Below are 20,092 nucleotides of genomic sequence, written 5' to 3' on the forward strand. Positions count from 1 at the left end.
CTCTTTCTGACTCACTTCACTCTGTATGCACCCAGTCTGTTCTTAATGATGGGCCTCGGTTCCAGCCCCGCTCAGGAGGCAGAAGCGAAGGGCCTTCTTCCCGCAGCAACCCCTCCTTGGGAGTCCATTGCGCTGGGCACTGCCCATCCAGGGCCTCTGACTGGCTCTCGGGTGTGATGAATCTTCCCTTCAGTGGAATTGGGTCCTACCTAGTCTGGGGATTTGTGGTGTCCGGAAGAATGATGTGTTCACAAGACCAAAATAAAATCAACCTAGGAATACTGCCAAACTCTTCCTGTGTCTATCACTTACATCAAGTAAAGGTCGGTCTGTCTCCCTTTGCAGGGGAATTGCAGAAGTCTAAAACTGACCCTTTTTTGCGCTTAGTAGAATCCAACAGCAGAGGAAAGAGGTTGTTAGCGAGAACAATTTGCTCTGCACCAACCCACTTATTTATTATCAATCAATAATAATTATCAATTATTATCAATCAGTGCGGTAGGGCAATTATCAATCAGTGCGGTAGGGCTCCCATTACCCAGTACTGCGTGTGGAAACTCCGGAGTCCAGAAAAGCCTCAGATCAGCTGAGACCAGAAAAATCAGAGGCAGAACTTAAATATGATATTTCCCCCAGAGTACCTTCTGCGTGTCTTATTAGTTGGTTGGAGAGAGACTGGCGAAATGCTCAGCTGGGGAGCAAGAAAGAGACAGACGTTTTCTGCGCCTCGACCCGCGGGAGGTGCCCTTCCCCGGGAAAGGCGGGAGGGAGCCCGGGGGCGAGGTTGCGGAGTGAGGGCAGTGCCTTTCTGAGTGTAGGATCTGGTGGCTTTATTCGTTAGCTGGTGGCTCCAACCTGGGAAATGCACACTCAGCAGGGAAAGGGAAGAGAGATTGGCGGCAGTTTTCTAAAAACAACACAGATCAAGTCTCCGCTTGTGCCCCTTCGCTCACCCCGCGGAGGCACAGAGACGGGTCAAAACCGCTTCCCGGACCGAGCGCGGCCGCGCAGTTCCCACTAGGAAGGAGGAGGGCAGCCTTGACTCCAGGACGCCCGGGCGCTGCGCCGCCCGGTTCGCCTTCTCTGTCAACCGGCCAGGTTCAGAGAGGCGCCTCTCCCTACGAGCCTCGGGCTAAGGTCGCCCGGGGTCACCCCAAATCTGACGATGCCGCTCGCCCCGCGCAGCCGGGGACTGGGACTGGCGGGGGTGCGCCGGGGACCGAGAGGAAGGCGGGGAGGAGGTGTCGCACGCTCGCGGTAGCCAAGCGCCCGGGCTTCCCTCCGCGGCGCTGACTCCCCGGGGTCTGCGCAGGGCGCCTCTGGCGCCCTGTCTCGCCCCGCCACTGCCCCTTCCGCTCCACCCAGGCGTTTGACTCCCGGCCTCGTAGTGCCCCCTTCCAACCCCGCGTCCGGGGTGGGATAGCCGAGAAGCAGGAAACCAGTGAGGGCGAACAGGCGCTCTCGGGCAGGGCGACTCGCGGCGCCCTGGGTGCTGGTCTCCAGCTTGGAGGCGGGGACTTCCCGGGCGCGGGCGGGCGAGCCCGGGGTGCAGCTTTGCACCGCGCGGGGCTCGCCTGCACCCCAACCGGCGCGCGCCACCGCGCCCAGCCGCCATCCGCGAGCGCTGAGCCGTCGCCCGGGGCCCGCGCGCCCTGGGCCTCCTCTCTCCCGTCCCGCCCCTAGTTCTTCCGCCAAAACCTTTGACCAGAGTCTTCCTGCCAACATTCCTAAATCTCTTTTGCCAGCTCTTTGCGCCAGGTAGGAATAAGGCTCTGCTTTCGGGTGTGTGCAGAAACGCCGTTCCCAGGAGGCGTCTGACCTTTTCACCTTCCCCACGAACTCCTTCGGAGGGGGTCCGCGGGCATTTACCCCTCTGAAGGGCCTGATCCGCTGCCAAAACCTGTCTGTTCCCTGAAATGTCCTTGCTGTTCCTATCCGCAGAGGCTTTCTGCAGCAGTTCCCGGAAAGCCCTCGGGGATGGAACTGGGGGGCATCCAGCCCACAGTGAGGACGCGCCGCCGTGGGAGGCGGGGGGGGGGGTGGGGTGGGGTGGGGGAGGAGCTGGAGGGCCGGCGTGACCTTGGCCTGTGGTCTGAACTGGTACCGTGAGAGCCCTGCCAGGAGCAAACCCCGCCCCCGCCACTGTTCCCCTCCCCCGGACTGCACAGGAACCCGGGGCACTGGACCCCTAATTTCCAAACCCCGAGCACCTGGGCTCCGAGTCAGGATGCTGGGCGGGGTCGGGCGACGACTGCCCCCTAGCTGGAAGGCACACCAGCTCCCACCCTCCAGGGTCCCCTCTGACCCAGAGGAGAGGACACCAGATCTCGGGTAACAATGGAGCCCGCGGCGCGCGGCGGGCACCCGAGCACGCCAGGCGCCCAGCAGCGCGCCCCTTTACCGGGCAGGGAGGCCGGGTGGGGCCGCAGCACAGCCTCGCCCGCGCCAATCTACTGACTCGGCTCTACGTGGCAGCGACACTATCGACCCTCGCCCGGCTCCGGGGTGCGTCCCCCACCCCTGCCGCGCTTTCCTCAGCCCCTCCGGGCCTGTCCCGCAGCGTCCAGGGGCACACTGCTGCTCCTGCCCTAGGTCACTACCCAGCCGCCCCGGGCGCCTCCCGGAGTTGGGAGCAGCAGCCGCTACCTCCCGAGCACCCCGCACGCCTCGGCGGCGGATCCCCAAGATCCTGGGCTGGGACCCCCCGGGGTACCGAGCGAGCACGCCGAGGTGGGCCAGCTCGACCCTGGCGCTGCCACCGACCTCGACGCCCAGTCCCCCAGACACACCCGCCAGCCCGCCCTGGGCGCGGACCCCCGGCGCCTCCCTTCCCGGGAAGGTCCCAACAGGGCCTGCGGGAGAGACGGACAGACGCACGGGGAACGCACACGGAGGGAAACTTGTTCCTCCCCGTCTCCTGTCAGGCAATTGCTGGCGAGCCCGTGCGGGGAGAGGGGCGGGAGGAAGCGAGGGAAGGGCTCCAGAAGGGGAGGGGAGGAGGAGGTGGGGGAAGCAGGGGTGCAGTTGGTGAAACAACTCCGTCTCCCGCTCATCTTTTCATTGCTTGCTCCTCTCCTTCGCGCAGACACCTCGGACCTCCCCTGGGCGCCAGCTCCTCGGCTCCAACGCGTCCAGAAACAAGCCGGATTTTTTTTTTTCTTTCTTTCTGGAAATTGGCGTTGGTGTGCGTTTCTCTACGTCTCTCCTCCTCCCACCACCACCCTCCCCCCTTTTTTTTTTCTGAGACATGGCCCGGGCAGTGGCTCCTGGAAGAGGAACAAGTGTGGGAAAAGAGAGAGGAAACCGGAGCTAAATGACAGGATGCAGGCGACTTGAGACACAAAAAGAGGAGGGTTTCTCTCGGATCACGGCATTGCCTCGCCGCTTTCCTTTCTCCAAGACGGACTGAGGATTTTACAGCTCTGGGAGGAGTGGAAGCGCTCCGGATTGTTGAGATCGCCCCGGTGCTCTGTTTTCCCTGCACGTTCGGTTCTCCCGCGTCTGCCCGGGAACCCAGCGAAGGGAGGATGGAGAGGGGGCTACCGCTCCTGTGCGCCGCGCTCGCCCTGGTCCTCTCGGCGGCCGGCGCTTTTCGCAACGGTAAGTGACAGGCGGAGACGCGCGGCCACGGGCTGAACCCGGCTCCAGGCTGCCCGCGTCCGGACCCCGGACCCGCGCCCAGCTGCCGGGATCCACCGCGGAGAGCCGCCTCCTGGGCGAAGGAAACTTTTATCCAGGCGGAGAAATCAAGCAATAAGATCAGTCGGTGTAGGGCAGGGAGATTTCAAGTGCTCTGACTCCCTCCTGAAGTTGGTTGTTTGGCCGTGGAGGTTCTCCTACCTCTGCTACAAGGCAGAACTGCTTACCTTCCCGGAGCAGCACACCAATTATCTTAATAATGTTTCCTCCCAAAGGCAAATTAGATGAGACTCCCTTTCAAAAATCTGATGGCTGTTGAAAGTTAATGAACACTTTGCCAGGAGAACTTCCTGGTTCTCGAGCAGCTCCCCCGAACTGTTTCCTCTGGTGGGTGCCTGCAGGAGATAGCGGTTTGCTGGTGGATGTAACTCCCTCCTCCGCTTTTGTAAATGGCCCTGATCTGTCTGGAGTATGAATGAAAGTTACATCGTGTCAATAAAGGAATCTGATATATACAGTGTAAGGCACCAGGATATCTGAAAATCCCCAACCTAGTTGCAGCTTCCACTTAGCTTTTAAAACCACTCACTGTTAAGTAAATGGAAGACCGTGCTGGGTTATAAACAGTATCCTGTAACCTAAATAATGTGTTTTAAAATGGGATCTGGTTGTAGGCACGTTTGACTTACACTGTAAAGTAGGTGGGAGCAAGGGGATGGCATTATCTTTACAGTAAGTCTTCAGCAATTATTATTAACTAATTATCAAATATTTACTTTTGTCTGGCTTAGATTTCAATCAGAGTAATTAGAAGGAAAGACCATCCGCTACTTACGGTGGTATATTGTTTTAATAAGAGACCACAAGTGGAGGAGTTCATACCGAGAGGAATGTAAATCACATCTTTACGATGGAAGTTAATCTTTCTAATATGCTTTCTGGAGGTTTCGTGATTGAAGCAATCGATTTCCCCAACAGCTACCAAGCAGTGTTCTAAAAGATACACTTGGAAGCAAAACACACACACACACAATTGTGAATGTGGAGTTCAATTTGTTAATGAACCTCGGATGATGGCATCTTTCTATAGTCCGGCAGGGAACGAAATAACATTCACTCCAATTGAAAGAGCTCAAGTGGTTAGACTTTAGAAATTACAGTAACCCAACCTCTGCCTCCACAACTCTGGAGATTAAATCGGTGGTGGTGTTCATAGGATGGATTTGAAATCCAATGCAAATAGCTTTCAGACTTTAGGTTGTGAGCTCCATATGTCCGTGTGTGTGGGTGTATGTGTATGTACATACATGAGAAATATATATACTTCTTAATTTTCTTCACAGACATCTGGGGAAGGCTGAGACCCTGAGCTTCAATCGGTGACTTGACTAGTTAAACCCATGTTGCTGTGCTTGCAGGGACCAGAGCCAGTTAATGCCTCTGTAGCTCAACAGACCTCTTCCAGCCATGTCCACCTCCTCCAAGTACCAGGGTCTGCTAAATTAATTCATTAACCTTATTTAGGACTAATGGTCCAGAATCGTTAGAAACTGCTCTTTCTTAATCAACTGTTGGAGAGATTTAACAGAGCCAGGGAGTCTAGGAGTCCGCATTATCTTATTACACTGTCACTTTCTCAGAAGTCACAGATTAAAGAGCTCTGGTGTGGTACTGAATCCACCTAAATGTCTTCTGAAGTGACTCTGTCGAGTGGCTACAAGCAGTGCTGTTTTATTTCACTCGTCTAACAGATGCCAGACACTGCCATGATGTTTGTACAGAGCTGGAGGAGACTTAATGAGATGGGGTCGCTTTCCAAGTTTTCTGCACATTTAAAATAATGCAAGAGCCTCGGCAGAATCACATAACAGAGTCCAATATGATCATTAGCTGAGATTCTGAACTCCGGTTACAACATCATTTCTTCTTGGCAAACCTTAAGCTTCTAAAAGCCAAGGCAAAGGAAACCCATATAAGGCTACCCCCAGTCTAAGAAACAAAGTCAAAAACATCTAGCAATCGAGAAAAACAATGTAATTTATATTGTCTTCTTTTTAATTTATGGGAAATGATTTCTGTAATGCATGTAGCTTTATGTATTTTTGATGTGCACTTCATCTTTCATTTCCATTTGACCTGGTTTTCCTGTAATAAAATTCTGTAGATTTATAAATTCATGCTGAGAGCAAAGAATGCCATTTGCTTTCCACAGGGAATCTATTAGATGCAATATTAAAATCTATATATACCATTACTGAAAATTTGTGATTGATAGGCTTATATATTTCACTGCTTTCATACCTGTTCCTCTTACATAGTTTATGCACCAAATTTTTATTGCTCGAAATTAAGCATCAGTAAATGTGGCAGCATTGCAGGCTGAGGCTCTCCAATATGAAATCCATCATTAAAAGTGACAATGAGGGTCCACACTGAGCAATAAAGCAGCCCAGAGACTGGTTTCTTTGGCTCTCAGTGAATCACTTTGGCTTTTGGGTTTTTTGAAAGGAGGGCTCAAAACTTGTTAGCTCACCTTTCCGAAACTGTGACAGTGTAGCTCATCATATGTGATACCCAGACCTCCCTGTGGTGGAGCTTTTTTCCAACTTGTAGGTAATTAGAATTAATGCTGTGTAGCTATTTATTTTTCTTTCTGCCCAGTTACTTTGATCTGGTCTCCAAGACTGAGCAACTTGGAGCAGTAGAGCAGAATTATTTCTGCTTCACCACATATACTTTGTTCTCTGATGATCTGGATCTCAAAAGCAGAGGTAACTCAAAATCACTTAGGTTTACAGGCAGATAAAACAACAACAACAAAAGGTCTGGCTTTAAGCCAATTGAAATCCTGGATGACAGTCCCCACTGATCAATGACACAGACCAGGCTTATCATCAAAAAGCAACACAAAGGGTCAAATAGCATCTTTTAGTCGCCTTCACTTAGAACTTGCTCCTTAATGCAATTACACTTCTGGGGGGATAATTAAGTCTAGCAGAGGCTCCCTGGGGACCATGTTAACATCCATTGAGGGGACTTAATGTTTTTAATGCTAGAAGACCTTTTTCTTGGGAGGGAACTTTGTGTGGGGTGGGGGTGGAGTCCTATCAGATCTCAGTCCGCTCTCCTCCTGAACCGACTTCCTGAGATCAAAGAGTGTCCTTTGGTGGCGTGTTGGTATTGGCGCCACCTGAAGGACCTGGAAGCGCCTCTTGGAGCTCCCCTTAAAAAGTTATGGAATGTTTAATAACTAACTGGTCATTTATATGTAAATTTAGAATACCTAACTGGTTGTCAGGAAAAGGTCTACTAAAATATTATTTTTATTGCAGATAAATGTGGAGATACTATAAAAATTGAAAGCCCCGGGTACCTTACATCTCCTGGTTATCCTCATTCTTATCACCCAAGTGAAAAATGTGAATGGCTGATTCAGGCTCCTGACCCATATCAGAGAATTATGATTAACTTCAACCCTCACTTCGATTTGGAAGACAGAGACTGCAAGTAAGTGAGAATGTTTGAACAGGGCGCCACAGCACCATCTAGTGGGCGCAGGTGTCTATGGGGGGGAAGTCTGTGAACCACCTAGAATGTAAATGGATCCAGGAGGGATTCTGATCTAGGCCAGATCATGTGTCAATGGTATGGAAATTAAATTATGTTAAGTGATTTCTGAGTTCCCTAAACCAGGGAGATTATATTTAAATGTGTAATTTCTCATACTCTTTTTTCCTGTTAACACTTTTGGTTTTGGAACTCTTTTGTTAAGAAATGTGTATATATGTGTCTCTTTTTCCTGGAAAGGTGAAGAATTAGAAACCCAAACTCTCACTTGAGTTCTTACTAAATATCGTAGGTCACTCTCATATAGTGCATTGGCAGACGGTGAGGTCGGGTATTTTTTTTAAACAAATCTGGGGCATGTTTTGTGATCTAAGAACTGTGTTTATCTTACTGAGTTTGACATGACCAAAGCAAATTGTCATTGAAAAAAAAAATGAGGACTATAGGGTAAGTCTAATGAGGGATTTTTATAGTAGATTAATAACTGCAAATCTCTTATGGAACATGCTAAAAGAACTGTTAGTTCACGATGAATATAATGTTTGTTCATGTGCTTTAGCATTCCTGTCTCCTGCTGTGGTTAAGTTACTAAGCATCAATTTATACCAGGTTTCATTATTATGAAAACATTCTCACTAGAGGGACAGTCTAAATTATATTTCCTCACTTGGTATGAAAGAACTGTGCGTAGGTTTTGCTTTCCACAGTTGGAAAGTATGTTTGAACATTGCAAGCGGCAGTCCACTCAGATCCAGATTTGCTTTTCTCACTGGACATCCATGCAGCAGACCACCTGTCTCTGTCTTATCTGTGTCATCCTGTTATGGCACACTGCACATGGTGTATTCTCCAGAGACTTGAACCTGAATAACAACCTTCAGTGATGTTTAGATATATAGTTTTAGCAAAGGAAAGTAATCTATTTAAATCTCACTTCTAAAGTGTTTCTCAAAGACTGATATGTTTTCCCAAGTTTTAAAATGAGTTTCATTATTTAAAATATTTTCTTTGCCAACACATAACCCTTTTAGAGAAGAAAAGAATAGTATGAAAATATTCCCACCTGCAAGAAGTCCTCAAGAACCTGTTGGTTTGGTGGGGTAAACTAGTTTTTCATGGTCAGGGAGATGAGGTCATCTGGTTAATTCAACATCTGGTGCCTGGAGAATTAGCATACATTCATGTCCTGTTGGTCAAGTTCCAAATAATCAGTGGAACACTACAGCAGGTAAAATTATGCCAATTTCAATTGAATCTTTGTTCTGTGATTCAGAAGTGCTTCAGGGCATTATATTGACTTTTTAATCTTGTGTGAAGGTTGACATTAATAGAGTGTTCCAGTAACTTCTTGGAAACAGGGAATTCTTTTTTTTTTTTTTGGCCAGTATTCTGTATGGTGGTTTTTACAATGTCAGTCACCTAGACAAATTGGAGGCTTGTTTTCCATTTCATTTTATTTTGTTTTGTTTTATGTTTTGCATTTCACCAATACTTAAACTGCTATAGGAGATATTTTTAAGAAACTCTGGTAAAACATACTCAAGTAATAACATTATTCCTCAAAATAAGGTGCTGTTAGATTTCAGTAAACTCATGCTTACTAATTCCTGATCTGAGAGTTTTGACCATGTATATATGTAATATAATAGTTAAGGAATTCAAAATAGTTATTAGCAGTGGTGTGCTGGTCAATGTTAACAACTGGATCTAGGGAGGGGATAGGTCAAGTCCTGATCTGTGATATTTGCCGATTTCTGTAGTGTAAATATTCCTACCATGGCCAGTTTCAAACTACAGTGATGTCACTGTGCACAGACTTGCAAAGAACTGTGTACATCTGGTTCTTGTGAGCTGGTGTGAGTCAGCTCCAGCACCCAACTGCATAGGAGTGTAAGAAGGGGAAGCCAGTTGAATGAGATAATGTGTGTAAAGTGTTTACAAGTGTCTGGCACGCAGCAAGCCTTAAATAATTCTCTGCCATATCATGATGTGAGGTAGAGTATGGTAGGATGGGGGGAGCAAACTTTTTTGTTAGTTTTGTTATTTAAACATGATAAGAAAAGGGATAATTATAACTCAGAGTAAGGGACCATTTAAGTGATATCAGCAAGAAGCTGACAAGGCCAAGAAGATTGTTTCTGTAATTATGATGGTGAGTTTTGTTTTTGTTTTTTAATGCTACAGAATAAGGTGGTTTTTTAATTGTAGCAAGTGAGTATTTGTTCTCTGTGAAGGAGCCATCTCCTGCCCAGTCTTGAAGGCTGATACCTTTAGCTTGATATGGTCAATGGAGATTATGGCCCTGGAAAATACCTTTGTGCCATGTTTCCAAGTGGTGCTCCCTGATTGTTTTATCAATGAAAATTCCAAAAATGATATAGGAAGACCAACTTAAGACATTTGCCATCACTATCTTTCCTGACTGGTCCACATGACTCCTGGTTATTGTTGAAGGTTGCAGCTGAAAATTCTACACATGTGGCACAATTATCTCCTTTTGGTTGTGAGAAGAATCCACAGCTTTAAAATCTACAGGGGGTTAGAATTCCCTAGCAAAATAGAAAGCACCAGAAACTCCTGTAGGAATAAATTCATAGACTTCCAGAGTTTATGTTGGATGTGCAAAAGTATAGATTTTGGGGGTTTGGTGGATGGTGGGGTTTTTTCGTTTATATTAAGCTACTTCCAAAAATGTATTTGAGATGACACATCCCGTTCAGAGAACTGGGAAGCTTTTACTTATCATTTCTGTTAAGAACAAGCCGTTTGTCTTATTTGAGATATTTAATGTCTTTCCTTGTCTCTGCTATATTATATGTCTAATAGCTGTAAAAAGTACTTGCTGTTCCCGTTTTATAGTAAGATAAAATAGGGTAGTGGATATGAAAGCCCTTTGAAAAGCTAGAAGCTCCCCTCAGAAGCCGTTACTATCATTCTTAGGATATCTTTAACAACTTGGTGATTGTTAGAACATTTGGACATAGGAAACTAAGCAAACTAAATGTGTTAATCCAATAATGGGATGATCCTGCATTTCTCTTGAAACTGTCGGTATTCGAATAGTCAGCTTTCATAATGGGAACGCTCAAGAAATTGATTCCTTCACAATTTGCTTATTGCAAAACATCCTGGAGACCCAAGTAAACAATTGTTTCTTAGAGTGTAGGAATAAATAAGTAATTAAATAACCAAGCTCTGGTAGGAAAAATACCTTTATTTCTATTTTATTGTTTTCTTTATCATGAAATTAAAATATACTCTCATAATTTTAACCATACAGTGAAATGCACACAATCACATATTTTCATGTGAAGAGTACCAGGACTGGCCCAGTACATAGTTAACCTGTGCTAACCTTACAGAAAGGTTTTTACAGTGGATGTCGGGGGGGCGGGGAGGAGGATATTTCCTTAAGGAAAATGAATGTCCAAGTTGTGCCTGGTAGCTTTAAAAATTCAACCATCTATGTGTATGCCACCCCTGAATCAGGTTTCATTACAAATAAGCATCAAAGACATAATATGAGAACTCCCTGAATTCTTTCATTGAACAAGGTGTGGTATCAGTCAGTCAATCCATGGAGCCATAGAGCATCTGTCTGCAGGCTAATCTTGGGCTGGGATTTCTAGCTAGCTAGTCTGTGCCTGGTTTTATTGTGATGTTGATACCAGAGGTGGCTATAGAATGCTCTGAATGGAGAAGAAAAGGAGGAATCTGATTTCTGTCTTTTGCACCAGCAAACCCCTCCATGCTTGTGAAGTGTCAAAGCAGAGTTAAAAGCAGGAAAGAAAGAAAAACCCACCTGCAGAGCGTTGGTCAGAAGGCAGTGTTCATGGTGCGTTGAAAATGGTTTTCAGAACTTACACTGAGCTGGTTGGGTTTTACTCCACTGGAGTTTCCTTCGGTGGTAAAGCGGCCATCTTGACTCTCATAAAACTTTATATCTGCATAATAAACAAGAATGTCATTGATACAGTAGTTAGAATTTATGGAGCTTTTCCGGTTTCCCAGCAATGCAAACTATCAGCATGATAATTTATAATGGTTTGTGACAAATACTGCTGAGCAAAGAGGTGTGTGGTTACATTCAGATCAGATGTCATCTGGGGAGCAATAAAAATTTCACAGACATTGGGTTAAAAACATTAGGAAAATGAATGTGAAGCTCCAGAAAGAGAGTCTAAAAACGTGGTGGTGATGGGGGAGAAGGGAGGTCTTCTGAGTGACAACTTCCTGACTTCACTGCCTGATTTGTCAGGGCTGTTTCGTAGGATTTCACCAAGACGCAAGGCTAACATCCCATAAATGCTTTTCTGTCATTACGATTTGTAGCCTTTTCTTTGTGTAACCAATAAATTGGTGTCTTTTTCTTTTTCTTTTTTTTCCTTCTCTAAATATAATGGCTTTAATATAAAACTATATGTTAGAAAGAAGGGCCCATTTGTACATGCATCAAATTTTTCTTATGGGAAAACAGGAAAGTGTCAATACTTCAGTGCTTAGAAAATAGTGAGAACAGTAAATCAGGGCTCTTTCTAGAGAAACCTTCCAATTGTTCAACTATAATTGTTTCATCTGAGAAAACCAACTGGATTACAGGATGGCTCTTTCCCACAGCAATCTAAAACGACCTCTTTTCATGTACGTATAGAAAATATATGTGTTAACCAATTTGGAAGAAAAGCAAAATCCTGGTTGTAGGATTCCTCAAATTTCTTTTTTTTCAAGCTGCATTCAGTAAGAGCATGGGGGCTTCAGAGTCTCTCAGGCTGCTCTTAGATCAATGATCCTTTCTGGGACCAGGCTGGAGGGCTGGCATTCCATGGGAAGGGTGTAAGGCACCTGCTGCTACAGCAGGGAATTAACAAATGAGATACCATACTTGCCACCTAAAGGTTTCTTTAAACTTTGAATATTTGGATAACACAGACCAAGGCTGTACCTAGATTTTCCATTTCTGTAAGTCACATTTTAATTTAAAAATTTCTGTTCTACAAATCTCCATATATTAAGATACTGCAAAATTTATACCATGGTATCATGGTATCTTCTCAAAAGGAAGAGAAAAAGCAGTTCTTCATAGGGAGGCTCTTTTTTGTGTGTGTCTTAAATGTCAATGATCACAAAAACTTCTGGCTTCTCTTCATTATAGACCTGCATTGCTGAATATGTTATTGCCTTGACTTCAGTTCCCTGAGGGTGCTTGGACAATGAGAATTCTTCTCCCCACCCAATTGACCGTAATTTGAAATTTCTTTGATCAATATTAAGTACTTTTACTTCCCGGGCTATGAAGAATTCATCAGCACTGAATTTATAAAGCCATTCATTCAAAAAGTGAAACAGAAGAGATTGTCAGTCATCTCCTTGGGTTTCTACTTCTGTTGCTTGGAGGGGCTCCACTGTCCCAGTATCTGTCATATAACCAAACATGGCCATTGCACATTGCTCAAATGCTTCCTCCAGAGAATCTCCCCATGCGTGTAACTGGACATCAGCTGTATGATCCAAATACTCGTACTTCCGATTGACTGGAGGATACTTGGCCTTGATCGCCTTCTGCTTCTCAGTCAAATTGTAATCTCTAACATTTTCCCCTTCCAGCGCCATGATTGCGGCTTGGGCCGGTGTCTTTTTCTTAATTCAGTGCAATCAAAGGAAGATTTCACTCTTGTAACTTCATATGAAGTTTAAACACATAAAACTGTAATTAAGTAGAGACAATACTCAAGTCTAGGGATTTTGTTGGAATAAATCACACATTGTCTTTAATGCTACTTTTAAAATTTCCTAAGCTGTTATAAACTTTGAAACACCATTTATTTTCATAGAATATAAACTCACTGAATGAAAATTAATCTTCCCTTAGCTCCTCAAATCTGATTTTTCCTGAAAATGTAATTATACAATGGTAACTTTGTTGTTATAGGGAATTTGGGGACTAAAAGTTCCATTTTTGGTTTCCCTAAGTTATATTTTTTGTTTTGATCTTTGTTCAGCATGGATTTTTGCATTAATTTTATTTTTTTTAAATTGCGTTAAAGTATTATCTATCCTGATTAGTGAGTTTTTTGGTATCTGAGGCATGGGCGTACCGCTAGTCCTAGACTTGGGTTTTAGAGCATCACTTAGACCAAAGCAAACAAGGACTTTGTTTTATGGAAAACAGTGGGTGTTTTTTGCCAAAGTAATTCTCTTTTTTCTATACTAAATATAAAAGTATATTAAATTATAATCTATATCTAGAAAAATATACAAAGTAAGTGTAACATTTGATACAATTTTACAAAGTGAGCACACCCATATCACCGAACCAGAGCAAACGTTTCCAGCTTCCTAGGAAGAGGCCACCTCCTGTCCACTTTAAGTCTCTGACCTTTGGCCTCAAGGGCAGCTACCATCCTGACTTCTGTGATTCCATTTTTATAAATTTCAAAAGCAGACAAAACTCATCTATAGTCTTGAAGTCTGGATGTACTATCCTTTGAAGATCACCAAACTCTTTGGAATGGGGATAGAAAAAAATGTTCTAATCCAAAAACAGTCTTACTGAAGCATTTTTTCTAATTGTTTTTCGTTGACTACTATAGAAATATATTTCTTGCTTATACTACAGTTATGTTAAAATAAACACAAAGTTTTTGGTCCAAGAGCCTGCTTTTTATGCCAGGCAAATTCAGAACGATCTTCCTTTGCTTTATTTTTCCTCATCTTTTCATTGCTGATTTTGATCTCAAGTAACTTCCCAACATGGGCAACGTGAGAGGCACCACCACCAAGCTAAATTCAATTAAAAAACTACTGAATGGGTAAAAATGAACTCTTCTCAGAACAGCGGATGTCAGTGTGGTTGCTACCACCTGCAGCATCCTTTGTTGCTGCTCAAGCAGATAATCATCTACTTTCTTCCTTTTGATTTCTTTCCGCATTAGCACTGATTTAATTTGAAAAGAACTCCATGTGTTTAATAAAATTAATTTCCTTTATTATTTCTTCCTATAAGCAATCACATTGGATCATAATGAATTTTGAGTATTACAAGGTTGTTGTGTGTTGGGCATTTCCGTAATTTGAAAGAAGCAACCTTTATGAGAAGATTAGTTGAAATCTTATCCAATTGAATCAACATGTGCATGGCATTTCCAACCAGATTTCATTTTGGGGAGGCGGCCCTTCAAAATTGATCCAAGGGAGACATATGCCTGCAGCCGGCATGCGTATTATCAGCTCCTTTCCGTCCAGCGTAAAACGTGATACTTGTATGCGTGCTGACATCCTTCGGAGAAGCACATACACAAACACACATGTGCGTGTGTGTGCTTGTGAGGGAGACTATAAAATAGACTTAACTAATGGTCGTTGTAGTATTCATCAAGGCTGATCGTTAAGCCCGAAGAAAAACAAGAGACAAGATTAGTGTTCAGATCAGGTTCCAAATGCCTCTTAATTGGGTGTTTGTAATCAATCCTGACTGTAGGAGTCAGTGACCTGGCAGAACATAGCACCTCCGAAGAAGATATTTCCTGCTCTTCTCTGGTTGATTGAACTGTGTCCAGTATCCAGGTCAGTTAGGATGACACAAGGTCGGGACAACCCTCAGATTGGCTGTGAAGCACACCAAACACATTATGATGGCTTATGGCTGAAGTCATTTAGTCTTCACAGATAGCACAGAAGGTGAACTGCTTGCATTCAGAATTCTACTAAATGCTGCAGAAGCACGGAGAGGAAAAAAAAAAATCTTTTGGCTTCTGTCCATTCAATTGCTTGTAACGTAGTTTTTCTCCTCATCAAGCCCAGGTCTGTATTGTACATATCTTATGTCTTATTTATTAGGTCAGCGTGTTTTTTCTCCTTTAATTTAAATCATCAATAGAATATTTATTTATTTATTAATTTTTAAACTTTTTTATTTTAATTTTTTAAACTTTTTATTTGATATTGGAGTATAGCCGATTAACAATGTTGTGATAGTTTCAGGTGCACAGCAAAGCGACTCAGCCATACATATACATGTATCCATTCTCCCCCAAACTCCCCTCCCATCCAGGCTGCCACATAACATTGGTAGAAAGGAGTCGTCGTGGCTGGTTCTTGCTGCTTAGTCCTCTGTGGCTGCCATGTGCTCACTAAACACTCTGTGCTTCATCGGACTTCATTTCACTCAATCTTTTTATCATCCTATTTTGCAGATGATAGCACTGAGGCTTAGAAAAGTGAAATTAACTGACCCCAAATGCTCAGCTGCTGCACCAAATATCTTTCCATCTTTGTGATTGAAGGGGCTTGGGATGTACTTTTTGAATGTGAAAATTCGAATGAAATATTACTAGACTACTTTTTATTCAGCAACCATTTTCTTCTATGAAACACACAAAAATTTAAATACAAACCAGCTGATTCTGAGGAAGGACTTAAATTTTAAACTCTTAGTTTGGATTAAGTGAAGCCTTGTGCACAGAAACTTCCAACAAATTGATGATTTTCCACTGAGTCAAGACTTGTCTTAGCAAAGAAATTTGCGGTGGATGCGGCAGGGGGTGTATCTGAATTCTGGTTCCTTCGGTTGATGGAGTTTGAAAACACAAAACACACATAAATACAATATTTATTTGAAGGCCTGGTAACCAGGCAGCACAAAGTTTCCATTTATACAGTTAGTTCAAGGGACATATGAGATACCAGCTGTACCAGCTGTATACCAGATCCCCACAAGCCCAGGAGTAAGAAGACTGGGTTCTCTTCCAATCACCCCTCCTTCACTTAATTTCAGGCAAATAGCAGGAAAGTTTTGCTTTCCCACAGCTCCCCTATTTGTAAGATTTCGATACTTGTGTTGGCCACAGTGACTCTGTAAGGGTTAAAGAGAGAATGTTTGCTCAAGGCACTGGGTCCCTATGAGAAACAGAAGAGTGTTTTTTGAGAAGAAACCAATGCTCCAGAGTATTTTGTTTCTATCTGTTCAGACACTTGTACAAGCAGCCGGACAGGTTGGAGGTGATGGCTTGTTGCTTCTGTGATAGATTGGCATGTCACGGAGAGCACAGCCAAGTCCCGTCTGAAAGAGGATGCTGAATGTCTCCCCATTCGAGTTCTTACATTTCTTTAGAACAGCCAGAGGAGGCAAAGGCCAGTCAGTGTAGTCACGATTTCAAGTCCTCATCTGACTCTGTAACCACCAGATGCTGTGAGCAGGCCTGCTACTGTGTAAGATACCCTTGGTCACTGAAATGGCACGGAAAAAGTTAAGATGTGGTCAAAATCTTACTCCTGGCTAGATAGCTTTACAAAATTAGAAAGCACTAAATTTCCAAATTTAAAGAAGAAAGAACACACTCTTGACTCAAAGGCAATGAAGGACACGGATCCCCACAAAGTTGGTGGCACTGGGTTGACTTGGTCTGATTCAGGATTATGTTGTTTTTTAGGTGTAGTAGCACCTACAAGGGGTAGCCCATAACTTGATTTTTCATCGAAGGTTGTTGACATTAAGCTGAGGGAAGGGGCAGGGGGGTGGGGGGAGTTAGCACTGATTAGAAGCTTCCTTTTTTTTTTTTCCAAGGAAAAAAATTTGCATTTTCCTTACCTTTTATTCCAGTGCCAATTTCTTTGTCCCTGGCTGAGGCCCCTACTGAGTAACCGTTGGGCTACACTGGTTCAGTCCTTCAAGGCACATCCTCATTTCCCTCTGTAGCTGTGCTAGCATCGTGCCTGATGTGTGTGTTAGCTCATTAACACGAACTGGGGATTTCTGATTGTCAGGGGATCATGTTAGCAGCTCCCTGTGAAAAAGTGTTCTGATGAGAATTAGGGACGTGGGTTATAATTGCCCCTCTGCCGTGCATTCCCATCTATGAGACAGGACACAGGTCATATGGGCAGGGTTGCAATCTATGAATGGCTTGGTTATGCCACCATTAATACTGTGGTTTGACAGTGTTAACAGCATGGCTGAGGAAGACTGAACGACATCAAGGTCTGTGTCTACCTAGACACAGCTTCAGTTAATCTTTTTCCTTCTCTTTCTGAAGAAAACAAAATGCTTTCCTTTCTCTCCCAATCTTAATAACACAACGTGGATGAGATAATGTAGGTGGAAATATCTTAGGAATACAAGATAAATATGTTAAATAAAGCCTAGGTATTACTCTAACAGGAACTGCATCCGCAGGTTTTCTTCCTTAAAATAAGTTCAGACTGTAAACAATGAAGTCTGCATCCTTGGGAGGAGACACATAAATATTTCAAGAGCATGGCACACACCACAATAGAGATGATATCTCATGCTCAGCGTGTATTCAGCCAGCAAGAATTTCTGAATGTTCTTATAATAAATTGGCCGGTTAAGTGTGTCATAATTGCAGTCTTCTAAAAATCTACACTACTGTATATAAAATAGATAACTAATAAGGACCTAATGTATAGCACAGGGAACTCTTCTCAATACTCTGTAATGACCTATATTGGAAAAGAATTTTTAAAAGAGTAGGTATGTGTACATGTATAACTGATTCACGTTGCTGTACAGCAGAAACTGACACAACATTTAAAATCAACTATACTCCAAAAAAAGTTTTTTAAATAAAAAATAAAAATCTGGATGGGTGGAGTTTCTCGAAAATTCAAGGAAGATGCTATCTCAGTGTCACAAACTTGATAATAGCATTAATGGCCTTTAAAGAGCCATTATTTGCCAAGGTGTGCCTTCGGACTTATAAATATATTCAGTACAATCCAATGGGAAACCAACCCATCCTTTAAGGCAGGAGCCAGTGTCATGGTGGTTATTACAACAGGGATGTCCGTTCTTCCCAATCAGTGAAACCAAATAGTGCCATTATAGTTGTGTCCAAGAGAGAGGAAACTACATGGATTTTGTATTATAAATTCATAGCGAAAAGCAGCTGGGAAAATCCATGTTTTAAAACTGATGGTCCCTTCCATCCTCCCCGCTTTCCCTCAGTTCCTAGCAGCCTCAGCCCCTTTCACCTTGCCATCTCCTTCCCCCCATTTCTGGTTAGGACAGATTTCCCAATAGTGGGGCCGGGCGGAGGGGGTGATTCTCGGTGGCCTCGAAGAAAAGCACGTCCGCAGGAAGGCTCTTAGGATAGTGGCTGAGAAGATTACTATTTTAGACTCTTCTCGTCACCTCACCCTCAGGAATGGTCGTATGTGATGAAAATGATGTCTGCAGCCTCTCAGAGTTCCCCCAGCACTGTTTTCCTTTGAAATGACCACAGCGGTGTATGGCTGCGGGTCCCTCAGAAGGGCTTTTCTTTCTTTCTTGTGGGACCTCATGGGCCTCCCCGGTCCAACAGATTCTGTAGGACTTTCCACTCGTGAGTAAAAGAAACCCTCCTTGGACCTGTTACTCTTCAGACTAATCTCTCACCTCTCTCTCCCTTTCCTATGACTGCCAAGGGCTTTGAACGTGGTGTCTACACCCCAGAACTCCACTTTCTCCCTTAACCCTTCTCAGCCTAAGTCCTCTCCCCTCCAGTTGACTGAATTGTTTGCGCAGATGTTATGTTAGATTCCAGTGACTATTCTCATGCCCCAAACCACTGGCCTTTCCTCGGCCTGAATTTCTTTAACCTTGCACAACACGGTCCAGAACCCTTGAGACTCTGGGGCATCTCTTGATTCCTATTTGTCCTGCACGTCAGTTTAAAGCCTCTAAATCATGTCACTACAATATCCATCGCATCTATCTTTTCTGTTATGTTTCTCTTGTTAGCACTCAAATTCCAGCACTTGTTAACCAATCCCTGTGCTGACACATTAGCCTCAGGAATGGGGCTTTCCTCCTTCTCCCCCCGCCCCCCGCCACTTAGAAACATGGAGAGTTCCCCGTTCCCCCCTTACTTTATCTGTGTTTCTCAGCCTTGAATTACGAGTTCAACTAGAAATGAAACCATGTCGCTCCCACCTGCCTCTCTGGCCTTTCTCCTGTGGCTCTCTTATATTCAGCCAAAGTGGCCGCCTTGGAGTTCTTCATCGTCACTCCTGCTTTCCTATCCCATGCCTCTTCACGGACTGTTTCCTTCCCAGACGGACGAGGGGTCAGTGCCTTACACAGACCTGCGTCTCCCTGTCAACGTGTGGCCCATCATCCGGCCCTACCCGCAGCGATGCTTCCTTCTGAAAGCCATTTCTGATTAAACGTGGTCTCTTTCTCTGTCCTCAGACACACCCCCAAGAACTATGTTTATGCATCACTCATGTTCCTTCTAGTATTCTGTGTCTGGTCATAATCATTAATATTCTACTACTGTTCACCCAGCTAGTTTGGAAGATGCTCCAGAGCAGGGGCTGAGAGTGTTTCCCAGCCCTGCAGAGCCTCCCACAGTGCTTTGCCTGTAGCAGCTGCTCAATTAATATTTGCCGAATTGAATTGGCTGACTGACATCCTTCTCAGCGTGTTCATCTAGCGCCAAAGAACCGAGTCAGCTGCCCGGGAAAAGCTCTAACTTAATTAGACTACGAACATGCACACTTACACTTCTCATTTATAAGGTAAACCCTTCATTTTCCTGGGTAGTGGAGTCAAACTTACATGTTTCCTCTAAAAACCTCTACTTTGGAAAGCCTAGAATTTCTACATGTGAGTAGCTTTAGCTAAATCTCAAAAAAGATGCAGAGATACTGCTTGACAGAAATCTCTTCTTTCTGTTTCACAGTCATCTCCACAATCTGTTTTGGGGTTAGAGGCATCAAATGTATTAACCTTGTAGCAACAGTCCAGGTTGCTGAGCATGTTCTGACATCCCCAAACTCTTGGGACTTTGTATCACAACTCTGTAAACTTTGTCTATTGTATATTACTATCTGGGCTCACATCCAAACCACCTTTACCTAAATTTCACACAAATAATTTAGAGCCTTC

At 44.2% G+C, this 20,092-nt stretch overlaps 1 protein-coding gene and 1 pseudogene across 7 annotated transcripts in view; one reads left to right on the plus strand and one right to left on the minus strand.

The window, feature by feature from the left end:
* The first annotated feature begins 2,247 nt into the window (after positions 1-2,247).
* NRP1 (neuropilin 1) overlaps positions 2,248-20,092 on the plus strand; it is a 140,459-nt gene continuing 122,614 nt past the window's right edge. For 4 of the 7 annotated variants that reach the window (XM_060161057.1, XM_060161072.1, XM_060161091.1 and 1 more), the window contains exons 1-3: positions 2,353-2,505; positions 3,086-3,600; positions 6,972-7,146. In XM_060161057.1, the coding sequence (XP_060017040.1) occupies positions 3,528-3,600; positions 6,972-7,146 (248 nt within the window). In that variant the 5' untranslated portion in view covers positions 2,353-2,505; positions 3,086-3,527. Of the gene's footprint in view, positions 2,332-2,352; positions 2,506-3,085; positions 3,601-6,971; positions 7,147-20,092 lie in introns of those variants that run through there. The other 3 variants (XM_060161082.1, XM_060161096.1, XM_060161065.1) reach the window with 2 other exon arrangements.
* Positions 12,267-12,826, minus strand: LOC132526776 (protein archease-like; annotated as a pseudogene).

The sequence above is a fragment of the Lagenorhynchus albirostris genome, chromosome 1 (assembly GCF_949774975.1).
Source record: "Lagenorhynchus albirostris chromosome 1, mLagAlb1.1, whole genome shotgun sequence".
NCBI classification, from domain to species: domain Eukaryota; kingdom Metazoa; phylum Chordata; class Mammalia; order Artiodactyla; family Delphinidae; genus Lagenorhynchus; species Lagenorhynchus albirostris.